The sequence below is a fragment of the Balaenoptera physalus genome (genome assembly GCF_965194825.1).
Source record: "Balaenoptera physalus genome assembly, chromosome: 6".
Taxonomy (NCBI): Eukaryota; Metazoa; Chordata; class Mammalia; order Artiodactyla; family Balaenopteridae; genus Balaenoptera; species Balaenoptera physalus.
In genome coordinates, this window is record NC_138885.1 from 36615916 (window position 1) to 36628415 (window position 12500).

At 32.9% G+C, this 12500-nt stretch overlaps 1 protein-coding gene across 1 annotated transcript in view; it reads right to left on the bottom strand.

Annotated features, from left to right (window-relative positions):
* Positions 1-12500, bottom strand: part of LRP1B (LDL receptor related protein 1B) — a 1885740-nt gene that overhangs the window by 98720 nt on the left and 1774520 nt on the right. Inside the window, exons 81-83 of the mRNA XM_082465229.1 lie at positions 8710-8826; positions 6824-6997; positions 5091-5216 (exon numbers count right to left, since the gene is read on the bottom strand). Coding sequence (XP_082321355.1) covers positions 5091-5216; positions 6824-6997; positions 8710-8826 — 417 coding nt within the window. The remainder of the gene's footprint in view (positions 1-5090; positions 5217-6823; positions 6998-8709; positions 8827-12500) is intronic.

Here is a 12500-nt window from a genome sequence, read left to right on the forward strand (position 1 = left end):
GAGTCTGATTTATGATAAAGATTGATTTGGAATCATTTTCCATATTATTTTTCTGTATGTGTAGACATGGCCTTGCTCCATTAGAAATACTGCTCTACATAGAGCAGGACATAATGTCCAATGGAACAAAGACAATTGACAATATTTTAAGAAGCAGTCTATTCAAAAAAAACCTTTTTCTAAAGTCATGCTTATTTTATATGAAATAAGATAAAATCAAAACATTCTATATTCTTCACTCAAGATGCATTGGCACAGACATAACAGAAGCTTGAATAATTATCACTGCAATAATCACAAAACATCTTAAAGAGCCTCAGTGACTTCAAATGACAATAATTCAAGTATCATAACCACTGTCATAAACAGAGACTATCTATCAGCAGTGTCAGACAAATTTCGAGATTTTCGGCATTGCAGTTTCCAATACTTAGTCATGTAAGGAGGCTTCAGGTTGGCATTACTAAAGTCTGCATTTGTAATATGAAGGACTCTCTCATGAGGCACTATATACACAGAGTATAAAGAAAATGACAGTTGATGTAGTGAGACCTGTTTTTAAGTCCTAGTTCTGCCCCTTACTAGGCATACCAATTAACCTATCTGAGCCTTAGTTATTTCTACTTTAAGATAGCCTTAAGGACAAATGTGCAACTTAACTCATAGGTTTGTTGTGAATAGTAAATTAAATAAGAAACTGGAAAGTAAAAGTTAAAATTATAAAACTTTGTAAATTTTTAAGTATATAAGTATATACCATACACATACACACAAATGAGAACTTGAGTTCTAGCCATACTAGAATAGTACGAGGATGAAGACCTGCGATCTGGGTCTACAAGGTGTATTGTTAAATTTCAACAGGAAATTGAGGAACTTACTAGGTAAATTACCCAGTAACATTCTTATTCAGCATTATGTATTGAGTGCCCATAAGGCGCACTGAGAATACAGCTCACATGAGTGGCATCTATGAATACCAGAAGGTGAGCATTGTTGAAACTGAATGAAAGTTACTGTGACTGGACCTGGATTACAGAGTGTGAAGGCAGGAACTGAAAGAGAGAAGTGAATTTAAAGAGATAAGCAGAGTGTCATAGGAGATCCTTGGATGTTGGACTTTGCCCTCATAGCAATGTTAGGTCTTTGAAAAGTCTAAAAAGTCCAAGAATGACTGTACTGGTAGGGGTTAAACTGAAAGCAGGGGGACTATGAGGACTCTGTTTAAATTGTCCAGGCTAGATAAGATGATGGCCTAAAATAGAGTAATGTGGGATAGATAATGCAGACATATTCTAAAGGTAACTAGAAGATAAAAATCACATCAGAGGGAAAGGAAAAACCAAGGATAATTCTTCAGTTTCTAACACGAGGGCAATAGGACCTGAAGTGTTGTTTTATCTTTGAACATATTAAATTGGAGATACCTATATAAATGCAAGAGGGAATCTCTAGCAAAGAGTTGAATATAGAGGTCACGTTCTCAAGAAAGATCGTGAGTGAAACATGCTTGCTCAGTTTAAAATTTACCAAAACATTTCTAACTCATTCAGCATGAAATATCCTAACTGGAGTTGTGAATGTGAACAAGGAAGATCAATATTTAAGGTATTATGATCACAGCTAGGATTGTTACGGGAGGGCTCATTTTCACCTGTAGATGTTCTGTGTGAAAATACATAGATATTCAAAATCTCTACATGTTAGGACAGGTGCATTTCTATAATGTGCCTCGTTAGGCACCAGAAATTTTAAAAATATAACACTGCCTGATGAAATGGAAGTAGTGTTACATGCTTTCAAAACCTAACTGTAATAGTTCTATAATGAAAAAGGAAGCTGCTTTTGTCAATAACTAAATCACCCCCAGAAGCCAAGCTCCAGCAATTATAATCAACTATAGGGAAGAGCAGGTGAATAGTTCTCCAAGAATGCATAACATTTGAATTTCAAATTTCTTACATGAAGATTAAAGATACTCAGTGTGCTCATCATTTAACAATAGCAGCTAGAGAAAGGCAAGTAATTATAAAGAGCTGAAAAAGTTGGCTACATCAAATGTTAATGTCAGGAGAAAATTAATTGGCTTTTATCTTCACCAATCAATAATTCTAAAATCCACTTATTTATATTCCTAACCGAAGTGGTCCAAGCCATCCATTAACCAAGGCTCATATATAGAGGCCAGTGTGAATACTTTTTAACACTCAGATTATTTAAAATATAAGATTTCCTTTTAAATTATAAAATAAACACTGAGGAGGTTTCTGTAACCCTGCCTTTCAAGCAGGATTGAAATAGTAAAACTAAAATTTCTAAAAAAGTTTTAGATCGTTGTATATTTAGACAAAATGCTTCCTCATTTAAAACATAAAACTATACAATTTGGTAATAGCTTCATTTTCTTGCTTACTTCATGACAGATTTATTTTAGAGTGCTGTGTGTCTACTTTTTGCAAGGCATTGCGCTAGGCACTTTCTGTATGTTATTTCTAGTATTTCCAATGACTCTGGACATAGGTACTTTGGGTGACTTGGAGACACTGGAGTGTATTATGTGATGATTAAGAGTGTGGAATGCCTAGGTCCACCTTAGAATACCACCATTATTAAGTATTGTTAGACAGTCAATTGAGCCTCTCCATACTTCAATTTTTTATCTGTAAAAATAGGGGCAATGACAGTATAATATCATTGGAGTTTTGTGAGGATTAAATGAAATTATATATATATATATATATATATAACATACTTAAAATATGCCTTGCTCATAAGCCTTCAAGGTATTTATTATTATTACTAGCAGTAGTAGTAGTATTTATTGTTAATCCAATTTTACACAGAAGGAACTGAGACTGAGGCAGTACAGGGCCAAACATATTAGTTAAGTGATAGATCTTGGCTTAATCCAAAGCACCACCTCAGCTCTACTCCAGACCATGTTCTTCCTGTATATTTGTTGATTTTGTATTATTAAATAAATTATTTGCATTAAGCAAAGAGAAAAAAGGGAGGTTATGTAGAAGAGACAGTCTTATTTACTCATAAAAGAAAAACAAGAAAAGCTGTCTGCAACTTGGCCATAAGAAAAAAAAAAACACTTATAATATCTGAACCAGTGTAAAAGTCACACTGGTAGCATAAGCTGTGTACTTCTGTGCAGAATACTCATCTCTCTCCCAGGGGTCTCTCCCACCCAAACAATAGTGTAAGTAGACATGGCACATAGGAGGCATCTGTGAGAGCACTGCTTATGGGTATATGTGGAACGAGTGAAAATGAGGCACATCTTCCACAAGGAAGGAGTTGTTGACGTTTTTAAGAATCTGTTTCTGAGATGTTAAGTATAGAATTTGTGACTGTGTCAGAGCAGTGAGTGGAAAATGTACCTGATAATGTTTGAAAGTGTTCATTTAATTCTCTTATTCTACCATCACAATTGAGATCACGGCAACTCTAGTTGGGAGAATTGGTAGAGGAAGGGCACACCCTAGTACCAGCGACAGCATCCCTTTTCAATGACTGGCACTAAAGTACCCATCCAAAATACCAATCGTGATTCATATTTAGCTCTCCGTTAAGAATGTTCCAACTGCCACCCACAGTGGCACATCCTACACACTAACTGGAATAAATGACTCATTATTTTCTTTACAGTCCATGCTTTCGTGACTTTTCAGACAGTTTCCTCTGTCTCAGTGTCCTCCTCCTTCATTCCTACTTAATCTAAATATAATCTATCTTTGCAGATCTTGTTCTAATGTCATATTCTATAGGAAATTCTAATCAATTCTCTAACTGGATAATCATCTAATTCCTCATAATAGTATAAAGTCTGTCTCTTTTGTGGCTTATATCACTATTCACATAAGTATTTATTGGTGTTTGTGTCATTCATCATTTCATCTTTTCAACCTCTTCCGCTTTGCATATCAAATGCTTAAAATACATATTAAATGAAAGAGCTGTGACAGTTTTAGACACTGAGTGCCTTTGGAAAGGCAAAAGTCTTCAGCTGGCATAACCCCCAGCAGAGAACAATGAGACAATGATATGGGGGTAGAGATGCTGACTGAGGGCAAAGACACTGTGTTTACATGAGGAGTTCATTCAAACAGAGAAATACAACCGGTAGGAAGCCCTGCTATGAAGAGATCCTAAGTGTGTATCTCATTGGAAAAATGTTTGCTGTGACCCTCAAGTGATTTTTGGAGCACTGCATTTTTGTCTGTGACATAAAATTAATGTGTTGATTTTCTTTTCTCTTAGTAGCATTTTTTCCCATTATGGCTAATGTCTTGAATATGAGGAAGCTTATTGAAAGTCTGCCTGGATATCCAAGAGACATCTCTTTCCCTTTCCCATCACATTATTTTCAGTTTTGATTTTTTTCATTTGATTTTTTCTGTTTTGCTATTTAATACATACTAGCATCTGAAATAATGTTTCAAGTTTTTAAATGTTTGTCCCAACCTCTAGCTTCTAAAATATAAACTTCTTGAATGAAGAAATATTTTCAGTTTTGTTTCTAACTTAGTCCTTTGTTTCTAAATCAGTGTTATGCTTTGCTCACAAGCCCTCAAAATATTTATTATTATTAGTAGTAGTAGTAGTATTTACTGTTAATCAAATTTTACACAGAGGAAACTAAGATTTACTTTCTAAATTAATCATCAGTTTCTAAATTAGTGTTGGCACCCAAAACATATATAAAGTTGCTAAATGAATAAATGGATTTGGGAGTTGGGTTTAAACTAATAGCAGAATGGCACCATCAGAAATATCATTATCTTTACTGATACAGGAGCTATATAAACAGGTCTCTTGATTCTGTGTGTGACATCAAAGTTCTTAATCTAGTCTTCGATGCATAGTAAGTGCTCAATGCAGCTTTGTGAACAAATGTAGAAAGAACTGACGGAAAGTCACCATCAGAGAAAAGAATAGTTTACACAGGCATTCAAGAACCAGTGATATCATGGAAATGATATCAGTGATGACTGAGTAGCTATTACTGCTCAGTTTCAGTAGTTGTGAACATTTACTGTACACAGTAATTCATTATTTACAGAATAATGAAGTTTACCTACCTAACAGGCTGTCATCATTGCAGGTGCCATTAAGCAAATATTTTCCTTCTGGGCACACACAGGTGGCCCCGGAGGGATTCAGCAAACAGAGGAATTCACATGCTAGATCCGAGCATGGATTGGGTACTGATCAAAACAAAACAAAAGAAAAAAGAAACACGTAACTATAAATACAATAGGTTTCAAAAACATAAAATTCAATAAGGTGAAATGACAAATTAGCAATGTTGAAAAGAAATAACATCAAATTTTTACTGGGAGTATCTTATTTCAATATTCCAATTCTCCTTTATAGATGAAAAGAAATTACTACCTAACATTTATCATTAATAGAAACTTTACCCTACTTTACATTTCCCATGAGGGAGAATAAACTATTCAAGCACCTACTTTGTCACTTTTCCTTTGGCAAATTTAGGTAGTTTCAAAACTGGTTTAACAGACAGAAACAGCACCCCCCCCCCGGTATTTACAAAGGCTTAAAATCCATATGTAGTTGTCTGTCAGAACACAAACAAAACATGACTTTTTCCCCTAAAAAACATGTTTAATATGGTGTCCTTTCCATCAGATAGGAGTTTGTGTGCATGGATAAATGGGTACCACATTTATTTTTGTCTATATTTCTATCCAGTCGGTATCCTCTGCAGCCACAGCTGCTGCGTGGCTTTCCATGCAGGATCTGTCATTAGAATGAAACAGAAATGGTATCTAGGTAGTGAAATGGTGACTATGAAAGTGGCTTTCATTCTGTAAGAACCACTAATCAAACACCTATTATACTTAGGGCAGACTTTTATTTATTTATTTTTTATGAAGGTGGAAATATTTGACTATGAATATGAATCAAACAGAACTAGAGGATGAGAGGGAATGTCCTCATAATAACCTTGGAACCATATGTGTCAGATCATTAGCAAAGAGTAGCAAAACACTGAATAGAATTTCAGGAAGGTTTTAGGGGTATATATGTTGTTTTAATCTGTTTCCAAAACTGATTTGGTAAATATCAATTGTTACCTTTCCAGACCATCATACCAAATGAGGTTAAATCCCTTTTTATTTGTCATAAAGAGTAATTATAAGTAAATCTGAAACAGTTTTTTGAAGGGTGAACTCATATATAAACACAGATCATTAGAATTTCAGCCACATTTTATTCCTTTGTTCTTCGATATTTTTTATGGCTGTGTTTGAAACAGATCTTTCAAAATAACTATGTCAATTATTTATCTATTTTTTTCTAGGAGAGAAAGTAACAATAAAAATCATAAACCATGAGAGAAAATACAACCCTTGGGAACAGTTCTCCTCAGATACCTTTAAAGATGAAATGTTAAAGCTATGATTTTTACTTGGTTATCAGTGAGTGAAAAAGGCTAATGACAAATTTCCTTACTTGCGTGGTTTATCTATAGACCCACAAGGTTTTATTAAGAATTTAGAAAAAACAAAATAAGAGACAAATTTTTATAACAAAGTTAATTCTAATTCCAAGAAAATACAAACAAATCCTGAAATTTTCATACCTGTTTTAGCAAAAATAGCAACTATTGCATTATTTATTTCTTGTCTTTGGTAATTTGAAAAGTCTGGTGATATCAAAATTAAAGTGACTTAACTTATTGGGGTTAAGCCATGAATAGAGTTAAGAATTTAAAAATACTTTATTTTGAGAGTCATAAGAAAGAAACTTTGCCAATATAGACAATAGTATAAAATATTATACTTACAGTCTAGTTGTTTATAGCGATGAGAAATCAAAACACCTTTTGTTTTATCAACATCTAAAGCTAGGTACTCTACTGAACCATGGCCAAATTTTTGTACTCGAAATACACCATTTTTAGGTCCTGCTCCATATATATAATCTTCGAAGACATCAATCCTGTGTGGATGTAACAAGCCTAGAATTTTTAAAAAATGGAGCTGTAAGGGTTGCAATATAAATACTCAGACTTAAGAAAACTAAGTTTATCCAAGATCATATAGAAAATCGTATTCCTGTTCATAAAAAACCTTTCAGAATTAGAATGTTTTTAATATTAGCTGTAATGTTGTTAGGATTAATTTATTAGCAGTAGAAATATGTGAGATATTAAACTTGTCACTCAGAACATAAAAAACACTTCCATCATCACTTTAATCATCATCACCATCACAAAGCATTGGCTAGGGGACTTATTATACACAGTAATATTTTCTGCTGTACAGTTTGCAAACAACAACAACAAAAAGCCTACAGGCCAATGGTATCCATTGCTCAAAACCAGGAATTTACAAAATTATCATTTTGTGTTCTGTATAAAATTAGTGGTCAAATTAGATTACCTGAATGACAATTTTATCAATCAATCATGAACTGATTTTAAACAGTAAAATCCTCCTCCAAAATTTGGCATTACTATTATCTGTTTTAGAAATGGGGTTAAGAAAACAAACTGGCAATTGGTAATCATACATATGACTAGTATGGCTGATAAGAATAGTAATAATAATAATAATAACAATTTTTCATATTTTACAAAATGGCTATTATTTGAGAGAATTTATAAAAATATAACTTTTGGTACTGAAATTTAAACAAGTAAAATAATAACATTTATATTTCACTTATTATCTAAAGGTTGTAAAACATAAAATGCCTTTTAACGTATATTTTCCTTCAATGTTCCTTAAAATAGTAAAGTGTACACTTAAGCTAAAACAGCTAAATTTTTACAATCAATTACATGAATACGGAATTTTCTTCCATCTAGGGTTATCATACAAAAAACACACACTTCCAGTAAAGACACAGTGAAAGTTCAATGCAATTATTTTTCTTGAAACTTCTCTGCTTTTGTTTTAAAAAAAAAAAGGAAGCAAAGCAATATTCAGTAAATAAAATATGTAAATATAAAAACCTCAAGTATATATTGTGAACAATTGGTGTTAAATAGGTAAGCGGTTTTGGTAGGAAAGGGAAAGAAGCACAGAAGGGAAATCAATTAGTTTCATCAGAAAGAACTGAGACTGCCAGGCAAAAAAAGTGTGAAGCACAGAAAGGAGTCAAAAATGAGAGTAAAAAATAGGAGGTAGACACAGAGATGGAGATACAAAAAGGGTGCCACAAAAGAAGAGCTCATGTAGATTCTGCAGTCACTTGTGTGAGAGGTAAGTTGTCATTTTTACATATTGCTTTTCACATGGATGAGAATATCCCTATCAACTACCTAAAATAATAATTTTTATTATGATGTTTTACTGTATACAATAACTCATTTCCTACTCATCACTGCAATTTGAAATAAAAATTAGCATTCACAGGCACTAATATCGACTACTTGAAGTGTTCTGCTCAGAATAGAATATCCACGGAAGCAACAAACAGAATGAATATTTTTTGAATCCGTGTAGCAATGAACCACGTTTGTTCTAGAGTCAAGAAGTTCTTCTGGCCTGGCCTCTTTGTTATTCTAGTAAGAATGAAAATTGTAATGAATAGTAAGAGCTGTAAGTTGAAAAGAGAAAGAATTTGAGGAAATACAGAATGTAAAGCTTTCATACTTATATTTATGTATCATTATTTAATACTTTCAGTGATAATTAAAAGCAAAAACAAGAGCACTTCACAAACCTTGTTTGCTGCTGACAGAGATTACTGAATCAGAGCCGTCATATAGAACGCTGCCAATAACAGAGAGCTCAAGGTCAGCCCAGTATATCCGTTCACTGAAATGATCCACGGCCAGACCTGCAAAATCAATACACACAGACAAATAACAGCAATACACTTGAGATTATTTAAAATTATGTTTCTGCTCTTTTAATGTCTTAATTGACATTTTTCTTCAAACATCTTAGAAATTACCCAGTCTATATCACAGTAGTGCAAAAATCAGAAAAACTGATATAGCTTAATCCCTATCTGAAATACATGTGTATAGATTACATAGAATTTATTTAATAAACTGTGGCAAAAAAATCTTACTTCACATAGGGAAAGCTACCCTAAATATCTTTCCTTTCTACACTTCTTTCTTAATTATGGTTATTTTCTAAAAGAATTTCCCATGATACTTTCATCATTGAAATCACTTACCCAACCATTAGTTAAAATAATTCAGTGTAATTAGTTATATTTTGAATCTTTTCATGAAGGTGCATTTCTCAGAAAAGAAAAGGTTCATGGGCCTAATCATAAGATATTTTCACCCATTTGGAGTTAGTCTATAGTGTTATGAAACACCTGTGTGCAGGCTGAAGTATAAATTGACTAAAGATTGATGTTTATAGTAGGGAAGAATGAATAGTAAATTCCTTAATTAAGGTTCTAGTTGTATTGATACTTAAATTTTTCACTCTATTTTTCTAGTCTAATCATTAATTTGCTCTGAGACTGTTTGTCTTTCTTTATATCATCAGTATCTGTTAGTGAATACCAATGGACTAACATAATATGTAGTAAAAAATCATGTTTTGCTATTTATTCAAGTTTTTATTTTGTATTTCATGTGATTGGAGTCTAGCCAGTGTCTTCTTGCACAAATATCAACACATAATACCTTAAGTAAACTTCATTCAGTATAGAAGAGTAAAATCTATGACATATGAATTATATAACAAATCCTCACTGCTATAGATATTCAATTTTTACGACATAGTTAGTCTTTAGATATGACATACTTTGATAGTACAATGCAATCAAAATACCTTTGGCACCTGAATGCTAAAGAGCTTTCTGAATCAGCTCATTCAAGAAAAAAACCGAGGTACCTCTCAACGGCAAGGCAACTGAATGAAAAGTATTTTCGAGTTTACACTAATTGTATTCCTGTGTAGATGGGCCAAGATTAACAATCAAAATGAAAGCATATCATGGTGAAAATCATTTGGGAATAATTCTTCAGTTCAGTATGTAGATCTATCCCAAATGTAATCAAACTAAATATAAATATTTCTCCTCAAGTAGAATATAAAGATGTTGTATGCCCAATCAGCCTCTGAGAAATGAGTTAACAATTAAAACAAGTGGCCCATGTTTTACTAGTTTCTGCTCAATGATTAATTTGTTATTTGGAGTTATGCTGGGAATTAGGTTTTTGTTTCTTCATGTATAATTATGGGTAACATGAACCATAAAACGATGCAGCTTCCTGCTGCCACCATTCTATTTCAAAAAGGTTATCTCAGAAAGATTGAAAACGCTTTTCTTTCTTTTCCACCGGTGTAAATACAATACTACATACTAGTACTTGGCAGTGTATGGCGCAAGGGAGGAGCTTTTTTATAAAAAGCTGTTCCCAACATAATGGGTCTCTACATTTGAATATTAAATTTGTTAATCATAGAAAAGAAGAAAACAATGGGTGTGTAATCTAATTTAATTACCAATATTGTTTCCTCAGATTCAGCAGCAGTAAAAATTTCTCAAACGTGTCATACATTGCATTGTTAGTCTAGGCTTAAGACAAACACATCTTTATCATCTCCAGTCCCATACCGTACTATTTTGGATGGAATTACATCTAGATAAAAATTATATAACAAAGCTTTTAGATGAGTGGGATTTATATTCCCCCACATCCACAAATCAATGATTTTGATTTTTCCTTAAGCCCTTTAATAAAACAGATAGTCTTTTAAATTAAAAAGTTAAAAAAGGAATCAACTTACTTTTTTGTTATAGCGATGAGTCAAGTTTATATGAAAGAACAAGTTCATTTCTATATCTTTAAAAAAATCACATCTATTTTTTGTCTTTAATAAAGAAGCAATAATAAAATGGGGGAAAAAATCAATTCCCAGGAAAGTTATTCTTATCTGAACTGGGAATGGTGAATATTTGGAACCAAGTCGTGTAAGCACAGAAGATTTAAAATAAAATGTCATACTTGTTCTAATCAAGCATAATGGAATCACAGTTTGGAAGTGTTATGAAAGATAAAGTCTCAATAAGTTTTAGGAGCACATGATAATGACCCTAATCGTGTATTCATTTTCTTAACATCTCCCATGATATCAAGACTACTGTTACATTTTAGAGATTTTTGAATCTAACTTTTGTTGAACTCTGAAATTTTCCAAGATCCTCCCACTAGTTCCCCTATTTCCACTATGATCTAAAAAGAAGAAAGAAAATGGTAAAATCTTATGAGAAATTACCACAGTACCAATGTGATATTTAAGAGAGAAAACTTGGAGAGAGAAATAAATTAAAATCACTATGTTTTCAGAAAGAGAGAAAAAGATTTTATACATTTTGTGTTAAAGGAAAGTCAAGATTTGTAAGGTAGTAATACCCAACAGGTGTGCACTACCCTATTCTTGATTTAAGAGGTATAAGAGGGGTCTAAAAAACTAAAAATACTTACCACTATGTCAAATTTATTTTTAAAAAATTGTTAGAAGTATTTTTTGAGATAGGTTGCCTACATAGGGTCTTAGATTCCAAACTACATTAAAGTTGTTTTTATACATATATGTATATATATATGTAATATATATATATACACACACACACACACACCATACATGCACACACACATACCTACTTATGAGTGTTAGTAAAATAATGTATCAAGGAATTGCAAAATAGTCCTTAAGTTTTTATCTATTTCATTTAATTAGAGATCTTTTGTTGGTCAATGACAAAGAATTTACTGAGTGAATCAAATAATTACGACTGGTCCAGGGCCAGTGTGTACTTGTTTATTCTCTCAGAAACTGCCACGATTTGAGAAGAGGGAAAGGTAACATAAATAAGCTTCTGGATATCAAATAATATGGTATTTAAATCAGACTCATGTAATTCTACATGCCCTTCTACTGCAGGGAAAACTGGAAAGTATCCTTATCCGACACAGAATTCATTAACTCAATACATATTTGTAAGGCAACTCTCTTGCACCATACACTGCCAGGTACTAGTATGTAGCAAAGAATAAAACAGATCATGTTCCTGCTCTCATGGAGCGTCCTACTCAACCACCACACAATTGACTGAATAAGAATATAGATTATGCTTCTTGTATTTAATATAGGGCCTAACAAAACGAAGTGTGCCATTTATTAAAAGAGATCTTAATACCATACCATGGGTTAGAGTGTTAAAAATTGCAGGCATTCATCTCTTCATTCATTCAACATGTAATTAGTCTTAAGCACATACTAATTACAGGCACTATAACATTCTACAGGGGATATAACAAGAATATCCATTATGGTTTTGGTTTAACCTGTTATGGTCTTGCTGGGCACATAGATTATACATTAAGGAGTCAATGATCTACTGTCTCATTAAAGCAGTAGATTATGGAGTACCAAGTATGGAGATAACGAGTGCTTTCAAAGCCCAGAGAACTGAGGTATTCTCATGAGTTTGGAAAGGAGGCAATGGCAGTGCTGGTAGTGAGCAAATATAGGGCT